This window comes from Podarcis erhardii, assembly GCF_964252035.2.
Source record: "Podarcis erhardii genome assembly, chromosome: 14".
NCBI lineage: Eukaryota > Metazoa > Chordata > Lepidosauria > Squamata > Lacertidae > Podarcis > Podarcis erhardii.
The window spans coordinates 29,083,410-29,099,051 of record NC_138503.1 but is presented as its reverse complement, the minus strand read 5'-3'; the positions used below and the strand labels follow the sequence as shown (position 1 = coordinate 29,099,051).

The 15,642-nt window shown below is 50.2% G+C and overlaps 2 protein-coding genes across 2 annotated transcripts; both read right to left on the bottom strand.

The window, feature by feature from the left end:
- Positions 1-1,254: 1,254 nt before the first annotated feature.
- VPS33B (VPS33B late endosome and lysosome associated) lies at positions 1,255-10,419 on the bottom strand. Its single transcript, XM_081840200.1, has 23 exons — positions 10,260-10,419; positions 10,091-10,171; positions 9,620-9,681; positions 9,398-9,447; positions 8,639-8,706; positions 8,047-8,092; positions 7,393-7,487; positions 7,126-7,230; positions 6,690-6,786; positions 6,123-6,200; positions 5,875-5,948; positions 5,594-5,680; positions 5,417-5,507; positions 4,994-5,068; positions 4,232-4,296; positions 3,959-4,013; positions 3,820-3,866; positions 3,467-3,599; positions 3,223-3,296; positions 3,024-3,125; positions 2,825-2,900; positions 2,170-2,286; positions 1,255-1,770 (listed from the first exon to the last, which is right to left on the bottom strand). Exons 1-23 carry the CDS (start codon positions 10,353-10,355, stop codon positions 1,691-1,693), a joined length of 1,854 nt encoding a protein of 617 aa, XP_081696326.1. The 5' UTR covers positions 10,356-10,419; the 3' UTR covers positions 1,255-1,690.
- A 2,713-nt stretch (positions 10,420-13,132) lies between these two features.
- HDDC3 (HD domain containing 3) lies at positions 13,133-15,289 on the bottom strand. Its single transcript, XM_081840199.1, has 4 exons — positions 14,892-15,289; positions 14,616-14,671; positions 14,157-14,397; positions 13,133-13,610 (listed from the first exon to the last, which is right to left on the bottom strand). Exons 1-4 carry the CDS (start codon positions 15,004-15,006, stop codon positions 13,480-13,482), a joined length of 543 nt encoding a protein of 180 aa, XP_081696325.1. The 5' UTR covers positions 15,007-15,289; the 3' UTR covers positions 13,133-13,479.
- Between the last annotated feature and the right edge of the window lie 353 nt (positions 15,290-15,642).

Genomic DNA, 15,642 nt, shown 5'->3' with positions numbered 1-15,642 from the left:
TCCTTCCCAAGGGAAAAATATCCACACCTTGTCTGAGTAGGCAGCTTCTCCTGCAGCAAAGAAAGTCGAGAAAGCAAGCAGATAGAGGAAAGTACTGCTGTGTGTTTCCCAGAAACAGAAAGCATTTTTTGACAGGGCTGGGCTCTCATACTGTCCTAAGGTCTCATTTGGCCAAAGGTCTGAAAAGGCCTATGACTCTTATCTTCCACAATACACCAGCAGACATGAGCTTTCTTTGCACCATTGCTTTCTTTGGATTGGAGCTTTCTTTGCACCATTTGCACAGTTGCTTTGTACAGTGACAGTTTCTCTTATCCCTTCTGCCTCTTCTAAACAGTGTGTGTGTTTGGGGGGTTCCTCTTTTTCCTCCTCTTTTTATTATTACCTGTCCTTCACCCTGAGGTCCCAGCATAGGTTACAGCATTAACAATATTAAAAAACAATATAAAACAACTTACAACCATAAAATTAAGGTGCACCCTAAAAACACACCACAAATGTGAAAAGCTAGGACAAAGAAGTGCATCTTCACCATTATCCAAAAGCTGTACAATGAAGGCACTGGATGCACCTCTGTAGGGAGTTCTACAGCTTAGAGACTGTTGCAGAGAAGGCCCTCTTCTGGTATGCACCCCCTCCACCTTTGACGGTGGAGGAACTACCAAGAGGGCCCCACTGCCCCCAAGACGGTCTGTAGGGAAGGAGGTAGAATTTCAGATATTTGGGGACCTCCCTTCTCTGTTGCTTTTTCACTCTTATGCTTTTGTCTTGATCTATTTTATTTGGATTTTTTATTTTTATGTATCCCCTAGCCCCAACACTTTTACTAAAAAACAGCATATAAAACCTTAGTAATAATTGTAAATATTTGTGTAGAGTTGTCATTATGGCAACTGCAGCTCAGTTTTCTTTTGGATCTTGCACAGACCCTGAGGCTGAAAGAGGCTCTTCTTTGTTGAGGGGAGAGAGTCTGCAATGGCCTCCTCTTCACTCCTGTGTGCTGAGATAGTCTCCCTGGGGGCCAGGGCCCTTCCCAGCTCCCACTTCAAAGCTGGCTTTGTGCCACTCCCCTACAGCTACAGCAGCCTGCCTTCCCTTCCCCTGCTTCTTGGTTGGCTTCACTGATCTGTTGGCAGAAGCTCCAAAGCACCTTAAACCGGGTAGCCAATGACAAAAGAAGCAGTTTCCCTGCTAGCACACTTTCCCCATATTGACACGGAGGGAGAAAGAAGAAAGAGCAGGTGCTCAGACCAGTTACCAGACACATCTTTATTGCACTGCTCGAACTGGCAGGAGTCACATTTGCAGGTGACCACCTCTCCCTGCATACTCCCAGTGCTATGGCAGGCCAGGAGGAGTTGCAGTGGAAGGGGGCAGTGGAAGGCCAAGTGTCTCCAGGGTGGGTGAAGGAAAGGCCCTCTCACTGGACAGGAGGCAACCCAAAGTTCAAAGCAGTGGAGAGTCAAGCTCCTGAAAGAACAGCCCGTTGCCTGCCATGGGCGGGCTGAGCAAGAAGGAAGAGATGTCCAAGCCCAGATTTCTTGCTGGGTAGAGAAACAACTCGCCAGCTGCCGGCCTACAGGGGAGGCTTTCCAGTGGGGAGACTTTCCAGGTAGCATTGCTGCAATATCCGAGGGCTGCCGCAGCTGCTTGAAGTATGCCCATCGCCCATGCCTTGCTGCAAAAGCTCTTATGCCCTTGTCTCTATCATTGATTCCAGCAGTCGGGCACTGTTGGTGATGGCTGTCGTCAGGAAGATGAACCTGATCCCTGCAAAAAGGGGAGCCAGAGAATGAAATTGCAAAAGGCAAACCAGGCTGCCTGGAGTCTGGTGAGAACAAAAGCCTCCACTGGCTTGCTCTAAGAGAGGCAAAAATAGCTAAATTCAAAGTCTTGAAAATATGTTAATTTAGGAAGCTTGCATGTGTTTGCGTATCTGCATAATTTATTAAGCAATGTATGACAAGGAGCTATAAGAGAGGCCTCTCCAGCTTCTGATCCCTTTTTCAAACTTCATAAGGGCTAGATTCTTGCTTTCCTCTTACATTTAAAATCGTTTTAAAAAATATGTATTATGCCAAACAAACAGTTGTCTGGGATCATAAACCAGGGCAGGCCCACTGCCAGTTCCCAAGCCGCTGCTGCCTCTGGCTCAGGGATTGCTTTTACCTCTTTCTCTGCCAAGGAAGCGAAGAGCTGAGATCTCAGAGAAGGTGCAGCCACCTAAGAAGATGGCCAGAACGATGCGCTGGGAGTCCCAGGCAGGATTCTCCTCTGCAGTGGTATCTGCAAGGAGAAAAGAGGAGGATGCAGCTGGTCTCCCTCAGTTTAATTCCAAGGAAATGCTTAAGCTCCAGACAGGCATGAACACACAACTGAAGCAGGTGTGTTTGTGTGTGTTAGTGTTATATATCAGGGAGGGCTGGGGAAAAACTCTGCCTCAATCCCCAGAGAGCTGCTGTCAGTCAGTGTCCTAGATGGTATGAAGCACCTTCCTCACTTAAGCTCTGGTGCTTGATAATGTCGTGTTTTACAAAAATGTGTTAACCACCATGGCTAGTTTTTTTCAAAAAGTCAAGAAGGCATGCTGCATTTTCTAAAAATAATGAGTATAATGTCTATCCGCCACTCCAGAGATACAACAGAGGGAATGTACACAACTTCCTGTACTGCTCAGGCTATGGCGAATCCCCACACCACTCCATGCCCAGAGGACGTATGTTATCACATGTGGGTGAAATGATAACGAGAGAATACCCCATGGGGTGAAAGAGCATTGACAGCGCATGTTGGTGCTGCCCACACTTTGCTCCCAGCCACTGACCTGCCACAGAAAATTCATTTCCCCCAAGGAGCCGCACCACCTCTTCCAGGCCCAGCCAGCTCTTGCGCTCCAGCACCTGCATGAGGCAGCCAAGATGGCAGCAGAGTCAGCAGAAGCCACAATAAGGGACATGGGAACTGGGGCCTCTCTTGGGAGGCTGGCCAGGGCCACAAGGGAAGAGCGGGGATCTGGTTTGCACCTGCTCTATCAACTTGCAGCTCAGGGGGATGTAGGCACCGCTGAAGACGTACGCCATGTCCCGGGGCACTTTCAGGTTGTACTCGCCATCCACACGGGGGATCTGGAGAAGGGGGAGAGATTTGTCTTATCAGGATGCCTGTTGCCCCACACTGACCTCATGGCTCCAACCCCCACCCCCCACCCCACATGGCACTCACTAGTCCCAGCTTCTTGCTGATGCCTCGGAAATTGCTCTTCCTGGCCAGTGAGTTGAAGGCATCCGAGAGTTTCCCTGGAAGAGGAGGGCAAAAGGAAGCAGGTCATTGGGGCCAACAAGGTTTCAAGGAGCACTGAGCTCTTGTCTGCTCTGCTGAGGAGCTGCTCCTTCCTGGTTCAACAGGATGCCCCTCCACAGGCCACATGTAGGCTCCAAAGGGAAACTGCTGCTGCAGGATGCTGTACCTGCCGCTCTGTCTGTCACCAGCTTGCTGACTTTGTTCTCCACGGCTGTCAGCGTCTCCCCTGGCACCTGCTCTGTCAGGAGCCCCAGGTGCTTCAGGTTATGGAAGGTCAGCAAATGCTCTGGTCCATAGCTCTAGAAGGGAAGGGTGGGGGGGAGATGAGCATCAGGGCAGAGGCATTGCTGAGGATGCTCTGTCCCAAGAAGAGGAGGACTGCAGGGGATCACAACAAAAGGGGCCATGAGGCCAGTAGGACCAACACCAGCCAGGAGGAACTGCACAGCTACAGAGGCTCAGGAAAGCCAGTTCCCCTCTCTTCCTGCCCAAAGGAGGGCTGCTCCCTTCCTGCCTCACCTGGAGGTACTGGGTTTTCAGGGAGCGATAGTCCTTGGGGGCGAACCCTGGAGCAACCAGAAGAAAGGAGAAGTGAATGCGCTGCAGCACTCCCCTGCATGCTCCCATGGCTCCCCTCCTCCTGCAGCAGAGCACTCACCGTTCTCCGTGATGGACAGCAGGCACAGCATGCGCAGACTCTCAAGGGGGGAGACCTGCAAGGAGGGAGAGAGAAATTGTAACTTTTTGTACAATTATATCTTCTGAAAAGCTAACCATGTACTAGTGGGGACTATGTTACTGAATAACAGTGAACTGAAACCCTTCTTTTTAGGGGAGTGGATTTCTGCTTCTGATTACATGGTCTGGTGAACCCAGACACCAATTGAGGTCAGTGCTTGCATTTTCTCCCCAGCCCGGGCCTCTCCCTTACCTGTCGGTCAATGTGCTCTTCAATGAAGCTGATGCTGTCGCGGAGGTCAAACCCTTCCAGGAGGGCTGCAAAGGCAAGCGGGGTGGGGGGCAGGGAGAGCAGAATCAGCCCATTCTTTCTAACTCTACTAGAGAGTTTCAGTATGCTCCCCCTCCCCTCAAAAAAATCCCTTTGCTTCCCAGCAGCCTATCTTGCAACAGCCATGCTCAGAGACGCTTGTAAACCTTCTGGGTTAGAAAGCACAAACTGTTCCATAAGAATCCATCAGTTGAGGCTGAGGAACTCTCTTAACTGTACCGGTTTTGAAACAGAAAGGAGCCCTGAGATTGGAAACCCCCGATCACCCCATTGTGTCTCTTTCTTGTCTTCCAGTCTAACTCCCCCAATTCAGCACCTGACTATTATCATCAAGTTCAACCGCTATAGGTCTTCAACTGCAATAAGTAAATTCTTGAATGTTTAGTGGTCCAAATCTTGGGTGTAGCATGTAGCAAGCATGGAATTTCAGCTGAGGGGAGAGAAATAGCAACAAGAACATCAAAGGCACTGAGGGCTTTTGTTTTTTTTCCAAACCTCAGGAGGCAGTGAGATATTCTAGAAGCCCGAAAAGATGTAAAACCAGCTTCCTGGCTTCTTCAGTGATCCAGATGCCATTTGTCAGAGGCATCAACATCTACTGAGCACCTGGATTTTTACATGCCTGAAAATGTGGCTCTTAGGGCTCAGGAAGCTAGATCGAGTGGGGAAAGGTCAGAATCTCACCATGCTCTGTCTTCAGCAGCTCCTGGAAATCTTGCTTGGTTTTTTTCTTCATGATGGACTCGCATGCACCAATATCTGCAGGCAGAAAGAAGACTCTTGAACTAGGGCAGCACTAATCAAGGGCACTGACCCAGAGGAAAAGACAAATTACAAGCTGTTGCTGACAGGGGATGGAGTTTACAGCACTGCAGGGGTGCACAGCACTCTTCCCACCCTCTCTTCTTGTGGCACTTCAACCCCATTGTTCTTCTGCTCTCCATGGGCAAAAGGCAGCATGTGGCTCATGGGCTACAGGTTCCCCACCCCAGAACGAGGCCACCGGGCCAGGTCTGTAGAAGGAAGTCAGTGATGACACTCTGCTGCTCCTAGCTGCTCCTCCACCATTTGATGCTGTTGCCCCAGGAGGGAGAGGATTAGACCTACGGAGACTCAGCAGGCGATGCTCTTGCTTCAAGCCTTTCAGCTCCTGGGAGACAAAGTTCTTCATCTGCTTGATGTCCATCCCTCGCCGTCGCTGCAAAGGGAGAACACTTCTTGCATCCTGAGACATCCAGGAATCCTACCCGCCCCCCACTGCCCCTCTCCGCTTATCCCACTCACATCATACTGCGCCTGCAGGTTCCGGGCCTTCTGGCTCAGGAAACCAAAGACACTGGAGAAGTGCTCGTTGCGGATCTGGCTGAAGACCTGCAGGGAGAGGCAAGTAGGGTGGCCAGATAGCACATAGCTCCCCCCACCCCCATTTAGGCCAACCCTCAGCTCACAGCACCAGTGCTCCCACCACTCGCCCCCACAACAGGGCAGCACCTTCTGCTGCTATCGAGAGGCCTTGAATTCCCTGACCAAGCCTGCCTTCAGGAGAAGGGAAGGCAGACACTCACCTTGTCCTGAGCATTTAGCAGGACTTTGATGCTCCGATCGGAGGAGGTGACATCTGGGCCAAAGTCAACACTCCCTGCAGAAAGTAAATTCACCAGGGTGCTCACTTGACAGGACACCTGGCCTGCGAGCAGCCTCTGCCCCCAAGTGTCAGCTGATCAATGACCATTCTGGGAGGCAGGCAGGCCCTCCTGACCTCTGGAGAGGTAGCAGGTGGGGAAGCAGCCCCACCCCAGGAATGGAAACTTACCACACTTGATGCGGAAGGTATCGTCCACCAGGCCTTCGTACACAACCTGGGAACAAAGGGCTGTGACATAATCCACGTCTGAAAAGAGAGCCAGGAGAGGGATGGGATGGGCAGGAGGCAGAAAGGAGTATCAGAACCAAAGGGGACACCTCCTAGGAGGAGACAGGGTGCACACCCTGGGCTTCTTCCCCACCCACACCCATAAGAGGGAAGGGCCATCCTAGGCAGAGAAACTGCCTTGCATGCAGAGGGTCTCAGGTTCAACGGCATCTCCAGGTAAGAGCTGGGAGAGAGACTCTGCCTGAAATCCTGAATAGCTGCCCCTAGAGGTAGGTGGACCTAAGATCTGAATTCACTGAAGACGGGGTCCCACATCCAGGAGATCTGTTTAGTTTTACAGCATTTCATGCATCTCAGCTTAGCAAAAATAGCTGCGCTTGCTTGAATTACACAGATGAATGCTTAGGCTCTTTCAGAAACTTCTAGTCACGACCTTGGGCCAGGACTCCAGGCATGACACCAGGCCCCATCTGCCCGTCTAACAGAACCTACTTCTCATGCCCTTACCTCTGTCCACGAGGAATACGTGACCAATCTCTGGCTTCCGGCCCACACTGTCAACGTCGCTTTCCTCCACCACTTCGCGCCAGAGTTCATGGACCATCTGGGAGAAGATCAGACCTGCCCATCAGCCCAACCAGTGTAGCTGGGAGGGGGCCCCATCAAGGAGGCAGGAATCCTGCCTCTGACCCCAACAGCCTCGTTTAAGTGACTTGGAAGAATCCAGCTGCTTGCTTGTCCTGCACTAACTTTGCTATGATATGATATGATTCTAAGGTCTCACCAATGTGGAGGAAAGCTCTTGGAAACATCTGTATTCAGAGCTCTTTCTGCTATATAGTCAATACATGCCCACCCCATCTTACCCAGATACTTTCTACTCTCTGAACCAGACCCCTCTCACATTCTTTCAGCTGATCCTCCTGTACCAACAAGGCCCCACCTTAGCACACCGGCCAATTCCATAGGTCCTGCTGAATGGTCCATAGAGAGAGTTCATCAGTTGCAAGGCCTGGGCCACGGTGCTGATCCAGCGCTGGTCTCCTTCCTACTGGGGCACAAGAGAAGGAAGCTGTGATTGACACAAGAGGGTGGAAATGGAAGTTGTGCCTAAAATTATTGAGCTGATACTTGCTGTGTGACACTGAGGCAAACGAGGGGGAGGAGGGCAGTGTGAATAGATAGGGACATTGCAGGAGTCAATACTGACCAGGAAATAGTCACGGAAGAATTCCGGGAGCTCCATGCTGATTATGTCATCGTCCAAAGGGAGTAAGTAGAAGGACCACTCGTCCCAGGTCACGTCTGCCGAGAAACCAGGACAACACAAGGGGGATTTTGCCTTTGACCCATGATACAACCTCTCCACTGCCTTAAATTAGCTGCTTAGAGTAACTCAGGTGATTGGCCAGAGGTGTTTTTTTAATTTTATTTTAAATGTAGCAATATTACTTATTCATTCTTCTTATACCCAACCCTTCCTCCTGGTGTTTCCCCAGCATAGTGAACAATCATCTTAAAACATGATCAAAATACCTTAAAAGATGAAAAACTAACCACAAATTAATACAACACAGATCAATCCCATACACGGAACAATGAATATTCCATTTGGCATATTCAGACTGCAATCTTATGCCATTTAACTGGAAGTTAGCCTTATGAAACACAGTGCGTCTTACTTTTGAGTAAGCATGATCAGGACAGCATTGCTCAAAGTTTCTGAGCTTGGGGAAGGGGATGCCAGGGAGCCAATCACCAGCTGAACTGCTGCTTGCCTCAAGTACAGCCCCGTCCCCACCCGCTGACTTTGATCCTGATGTCCTGCCAAGCAAAATCTCTGTTCTCCATCTCTGAAACTCACCCCCATAGATCCCCTCTTCTTCCAGCACCATCTCACACGTATAGAACTGGAAAGGGTTGGAGAAGACAATCAGCTCCAGGCAGCCTTGGGAACAAGCAGTCTAAGTGTCCCTAGAACCCCCTTCTACTGAGAAAATCTGAAGAGACTCCTCCAAGGGCAGAGGAGGGTGTTTTACAGGCACAACCAATTTTAGCTTCTAAACTGTTGCAGAGAGTGAAATTGGTGGTGGCTAAATTGAAACATGTTAAGCTCAACCAAACGTCTGGGGGCTTGGGAGATAAAAGAGACCCCCCCTAATTCTACACCCACATACCACCCACTGCCCAGACTACACAGGAAGCTGCCTTATAACAAATCAGAACATTGGTTCATCTAGCTCAGTATTGCCCACAAATCAATGCATCTTAGAGCTGGGCAGCCTAGGCAGCAGCCACAGCCCAGACTGGAAAATGCCACCCAGCCAGAGGGACCAGCCAGCCAGCAGCACTTCAGAAGTTCCACACATCACATCATTGCTGAGCTACCCCTGGACTACTTGGAAGGTAAGTCCCAAGAAACCCGACCCCACAACTCCTGGCTACAAGAGACTCGCCTTCTGAGGACTGAAGATAATCTTGTACTTGCGGGTCCGGCCAGCTGCCTTATCGGCGTTTACTATGTCTAGAAAGAAAAAAATGAGTCAAGGAGCAGGCGAGGCTGGCCAAGCCCTTTCTAGGCAATCCAGCTGTCCACATTTTTTTATATAGAATATTTTTAATTTAATCTCAAAGCAGCTTTGCAACAGGTTGTAATAATACAGAACACCCAATGAACTTGCACAAAGACCCCTTAGTCCCATACTCTTGCAGCTTGGGGTGTGTGGTAGAAATACCTGTTGAGATAGATGCAGGTAGGCAGACTGCCAAGAACCAGGAGAAGAGACAGGCTGAAACCCACTCCCCAATTACCCAGCATGCCCCTGAATTCTGGTAGCAGCCTGAAACATTACCATAGGCAGGGTAGATAAGACTTCTGCTCTGACCTAGTCATGATACGCTTCTTCCATAATTCCTCAGGGCACTGCTACAATCAGACCACTACACAGTTCATATCCCTTTCAGAGGTGCTCAGCACAGACTGTCCATACTGGGACCTCCTGCTAAGCCTGGGAGCTAGTAAGCCGCTTTGGTCCTTTTAGTTCAGTATTTTCTACACTGACTGGCAGCAGTTCTCCAAGGTTTGAGGCAGGGAGACATTCCCAGCCCTACATGGAGATTGAACCTGGAACTTTCGGCATGCAAAGCAGATCTACCACTGACAACTGCCATTACTGCTCCTCCCTCAGGCCAGCACCTGCAAACCACCAACTTACCTGCCACGTACTTCATGTTCCTGATCCGTGGCCGCACCAAAAAGCACAATCTTGGGAGAAAGAAACAAAACAGACAACGTGAAAGGAGTAGTCTTGGAAACAGCTCTGCTCTGTCTGCTTTTGTCCCATGGCTCAGGGATGGAGAAGCATCGCCTTTCCCTGGCAAGCAGAAAAGAGGCAGGCAGGCAACCCCATGCAGCAGACCTCCTGCCACACACTTACTGATCACTGGTACTGTGGGCTGGTTTATTCTCCACTTTGTAAAGTTTGTCCACTTCATGTTGCTGCAAAGAGAGATGGAAGCAGAGAGTGATCAGCTCCACCTCCTGCACAGCACCTCTGCTTCTTGAGGGTGGTGGTGGGGATGACTCCCTTTTCCTTTTTCCCCATTTCCTCTGATTTATGCAGCAACGAAATTGGACAGAAGTTGCCAGTAGGCACAGCTCAAGTGGGATCCTCCAAGTTCAATTCCTCATCCCAGCATCCTCACGTCAGTCTCCCTGCCCCTTGCCCTTTTCTCCTAGGTGCCTTCAGCAGCTGCCTTAAAGCCCGGGCAGTCACAACACGGGAAGCCTTCCCACCGCTGTCCGTACTACACCCCTAAACGGGAGCGGGAGGAGAAGCTGCACCTGCCGAATTTCTGCCTGTCTGAAGGAGCAGGAAGAGGGAGCAAGCGGGGAGCTCCTCGCGCACCTTGAGGATGGAGACGTTGGCGATGCGGTCGAGAGGGCTCATCAGGTCGGCCTCGATGAACAGATCTTTCTTGCCGGGGAGCTGCAGGGTGAGGGAGAAAGAGGCGAGGCGTCATTGCCAGGCAAGGGCCGAGGGGAGCAGCTTTCGCCCCAGTACCCGCCCATCCCACCTGCTCCAGCAAATAGACCAGCTGGTCCCGCGCGAGGCGCTTCAGAAGACTGAAGTCCGGCAGCTCCGGGGCGTCGCGGTGGCCGGGGGATGCCATGGCTGGTAGGGTAGGACGTCGCCCTTCCTTCCCGGAACCCTCCACAGCGAACGCTGTTGCTGCCGGGACAGCCCGGAAGTGGACCTGCTGCCATGAGAACGCGGCCCAGCCAGCTTCCGTTCGCGCCCTCGTCCGTTCTTGTTATTGTCCCGACTCCCCATTTCCTCGTTGACGTGGTGGAGAAACTTCTCATTGGCTGCCCGATGATGCTGGGAGGGCAGAGCCAGCCGCGGCCGCATTTGTTTCCCTGCTAAGAGGGAACGCTACTTGCCTCCCTCGCAGCAGGCTGCTTCGCTGCATACTGCCCCATCCCCGGGAGAGGGGGGCTGGCCCCCAAAACCCTGCCAACTCCCTTCCTAGGCGAACGTTCACCTCCCGGAGATCTCTCCCTTGGTTCCAAAGCAAACTGTGACCACACTTGGGGCAGTTTCCTTTTCCAACGTTGTCAGGGCAGCCACTTCATTGCTGCATTAATGCCTGGTCAGCTCCATGAGCCCAAGGAGAAAAGCATTATCATCCGAAAAACTTTGTTTTGGTGATTTATGACCAGGGGCAGCACTCCCACCCACCCCATCCTTGAAGCTGGAAACCCTCCCTCCACCCCTCAGATAGCCAGGGAACCAACCCACCTCCTTGCAAGTTTTATAGACTGATGCCAATGCGGAGTCACAAATTGCTCAAGGCTTTTATTGAGAACCACTCTCAACATACATGCGTTTGCTATCCAGCCAAGCAAGGTGGGTGGGTGAGATAAGTAAGATCCTGGGAACGGAGACACTCCATTATGCTCCAGGAACCATAGTGCAATGTGATCTTCTGTAGATGCCCATAATGAGCTGAGAGAAGAAGGATGCTGTGCTTGAACTGCAGGTGTGAGAGTGTTCTTTGTAGTCCTGCCCTCCAAAGGTGCTGCAATAGCCAGGCCACGTGGGGAAAGGAGTCGGGTTGACGCGATCGGATTAATGGCGGATTCCCTCCGAGCTCCGGAGGGAACCGGCTCCGCTGAGGACGGGTCTTGCCGCGCCGGCGACGCGGGGACCCTCAGAAACCACAGGTGCGGCTACCTGTGGACTTGGTGACTCGGTGGGCACCTTAAGCGCCCTCCTCGACAGTCAAAGAGCCTTTTTAAAGGCTGCGGAGAAGGTACGAGGAGTGGCGTGGTGCTGAGAGTAGACCGCTACCTCAGTGGAGTGAAGCCGCAAGCCATTGCCGGAGAGTGTCAACTTTCTTCCCGACATTTGGACCGAAAGTAAACACCCCGTGAGTAAAGGAAATTCAGACTTTAAAAGAAATTTTATCCTTAATCTGGCGATCGGGGGGGATGTGCTAAAGGGAAGTCCGCACCCCCCCTTCATATAGACAATCTAAAGCAAGGAGCAAAAGCCTAAGATCAGAGAGAAATAATCTCGTGTCTTTTGGAGACTGACAGAGATTCCATCAATTTACGTGAACAAGTTGTTGTTGTTTTTTTCTAAGCTGTGCTGGAGGAAAGAGGAGAGTTTTAGAAAACTTCTGTGTACCCCCCCCCCGAACCCGGGAGCACCCTGTATCAACCTAGCGCGAAAGAACAGGGTTTTGACAGCTGTCAAGTGAGCTGTCAAACGGCAGGATTAAGAGAACTGTATTACTTTATATCTCTTGGATTTAAAAAGTGTTATATTCAACTAGAAGTGGTTGGAAACAAAGTAAACAACAAGGCAAAAAGACTGTTGGTATAGAACTTTAACAATGGCAATCCCTCTAGAGGGGACTGGAGACATTACAATGGATGCAGAAGGAAAACTACTAGCAGAAATAGAAAGAGCCTTCTTTCTCGTGGGAACTTTACAAGAGCAAGCTATGATTATGGACAAACAGTTGATGACCTTGATTTCTAAGACAAGTAACCCTGCTGATGGAATGAAGGAATTGACTCTGAAAGATTCTGCAGCTGAACCAGAAAAGACATCTTTGGAGTTGGAGGAAAAACAGGTTGAAGGGGAGAAAGTACAGATATTAAATTTCTTATAGGACTCCTTGCAGCCAAGGAACAGAGAAGCTCTTTGGATTACAAGTCATGGAGGGAGAAAAGCAAGGGAGGAAGCCGCTGGACACAGTGGAATATGGGAAGTTAAAAAAATAAAGAAATATAACTGGGGCTTCCTCCTCTTTTCTGGATTTGATGACTTGGGGCTTTGGGGACCTTTGGCAGAACCTTGGCAGCAAGTCTTTCTAACTAGGACTGACCTGAGAAAGGATGAAGAGACCCCCCGAGACTTGAAGACCAACAAAATGGATTACCAACAGAACAGGCAGGGAGAGACTGAAATAGATTTAAAGGCCTCCGATGTGAGAAATCCGGGCTAGGGATATTAGAAGAGGACAGCTATTTGGGAAGGGATAGATACCTGGGGCAGGGAGGGAAGGGGAAAAGTAGAATTTAAAACTTTATGATTTTTGGGTTTTTATAATGTTGATTCATATTTTAATACAAAAAAGGGGAAATTTTTGGTACAAGAATTTTGTTTGATCTTAGAATAAGGATCTAATGTATATAAGCAAAGGATTATTGAATTGGGCCTAACAAAAAGAATCAAATTTAAACATAATAAGAACAGGATTGGGGAAGGAAACAAGAACTTGCTGAATTTAATATGGAAATTGGGATGTATGGGGGGGGGAAGTCAGGGAAAGAGGGTTATGAAAGCAAGGATATGAAAGCATTCATATGTGTGTTGTGGGTGTGTGTGTTGTTATAAAATGTGAAAATCCAATAAAAATTAAAAAAAAAAAGGAGTAGGCCAAGTGGTACCCTTAGGTTGCCTTCTTCTTTATTTGCAGAGACTGGGGGTGGGGGGCAGAGAAGGAAGTGAGCTACTATCATCCTCTCCCCTTGTATGCCGTAACATCTACACTTGTTCCAGAGTGTAGATGGCGAGGTTGCCTTGTTTCCAGCATACTTTCAGAGTATTACAAATATATGTAGAGGGCATCACTTTACACTGAGAGTACCTAGTGAGGCAGGATAAGAGTAAGTGGGACCGCAGACAAATTGGCGAAATTCTTCTCCATTTTTTACCTAGTAGCTCAGCAAGGTTTGTGGCGTCCTTTCCCTTCCAGTGGATTTGGCTGCAGCTTAGCCATGTCACTCAGGTAGCCCTCTGGCTTTAAACAGCAGCCACAATTTTTCCTCCAACACCGGGTTTGTCCCACGCAAGCCCGTCACTACCTTCGAAGCCCAGTGGAAGTACTCCTGGACTCGGTTCTCAGACCAGCCTGGCCAAAGAGAGACAAACCCACAAGTCAGAAATTCACACTTGCATCCATACACAAGCCTGACTACTGCTTTGCCACACACTGTGACAGCTGGACTTGCTTTGCTACTTTAAGGAGGGGATCAGAGCCGCTCAAGAAGTGGGGTGGAGACTGTGTGATCTGCCTGACCTGTTCCAAAACAGCACTGATGTCTACTAGCTAAACCTGTTCTCATAGGTGCTTGACTCTTCAGCTGACAGCAGTGCTCACCAGAGACTAATTTGGGAAAAGCTACATGATTTTGATATTTGAACTCATTTTTGTGTGTGGCCAGAACTGTGTGAAGCATAGGAAGGTTTTGTATCATGTTTTGTCCAAGCTCAATATTTTAAAATGCTGTACTGTATCCTGCCCCCACCAGATTATAGATATAGAGCAGAAGTCTTAACAAATTATTGAGCTCCTGTTCTGTAACACAGAAAAGGACAGCAAGGACCCTGCCATCCCATGCCAGCTACTACTCCTCCTTTCAGAAGGGCTACTCAGGGTGGCTGGCCAGAGACGGACCTTGGGGTGTGCAGCGGTTGAGATCTCGCAGGTTGTACAGCTTGTCTGCCAGTTTCACCAGCTTGGCTTCTCGGCTACTCTGAGCAGCTTGTTCAATCTGCAGCCGCTTGCGCTCCTTCTTGACCAAAGTCTTGTCATCCGTCACTTCCTCCACAATTCGCCGCACTTCCTCCCCAAAGTGCTCCTCGATCTCTGAGAAGGTGGTGTCTGTGTCTTCAACAGTGTCATGGAGGAGAGCAGCCTGGAAATAGGTTTTTGATGCTCAGTTTCTAAAAGACTTTGATCCCCAACACCCTGCCCTCTTCTTTGAAGTACTTCTCTGCAGGAATGCAAGGCCATTCACACATGCTTAATGGCACACTTATTATGAGTTTTCCAGGCTAAGCCTTGCCACGCTGTGCTTGGAAGCTTTAAACTAGGACAGGGAAAATATCAGCGAGGGAGAGGGGGTGCCCTTACCTGCAGTATTGCAATTTCCGTTATTCCAGCTTCCTGTGCCAGTATCTGGGCTACACCTGTGGGGGGTGTTAGACAGAGGGGCAGTACTTAGCTTCTAAAAGGAATAATAGAATTGTAGAAATGGAAGGGATCCCGAGGGCCATCTAGTCCAACCCCCTGCAATGCAGGAATCTCAACTAATGCATCCACGACAGATGACGAGCTGGAAGTGAAGCCCCCGTCCCCACTGCATTGCGGAAGAAAGCACACACTGCACATGCTCAGGAGACTGCTCACCGATGGGGTGGTTGATGTACGGCGTGCCTTCTGGGTCTTTGCGCCGCTGTGCCGCGTGCTTCCGGGCCGCGAAGTCCGCAGCGTCCAGCAGGCGCACCGCGTCCGGGGCACTCATGGCCACCGCCGGGGAAACGGTTGCTCTCCCCGGATGCAAAGCGCAGACGGCCTAATGCCCAAGAGCACGCGGGACGGGCGGGCGGGCGCTCCGGTAGCCCTTTTGCAAAGGCGACGGAGGGCGGGCGGTGGGCTGGTTTGGCGGGGAAGGGAAAGGGCTGCCAACGGGATGGAAAGGTTCCTTCCGGGTTCTTTTACCGCCGTCCCTTCCGCAGGGGTGGAAATGAGACGCAGAGGAAACTGTGGCATCAGCTGGACAATTGATCTCCCCCACCGCTCTCAACCAAATGGTAGCAGCCAGGAAAGGAATATTAAATCCAATACGTGCTTCGACCTAGGCAGGGAAATCCAGGCTTAGTTGTTTTAAAAGGTGCGTGCAGATTGAAGGGGGTTTGTGCAAACTTGTGCACGCGGCCATTTTTGCAATTAAGATCATCCCCAACTGCTCCCCTATCTTTAAGCAGCTCTGTTTCTCTATGCACCTGGGAAATGAGCTGGGGAGGGTAGCATTGAGGATAAATCACCCTCCTCTCCGCGTTGCTATCAAGTACACAACCTACATTAAACCAGAATTTCCATTAAAAAACACAAGCACCATCATGTATACTTGGAGCCTCAGGGTTGTTAAATGTGGCTT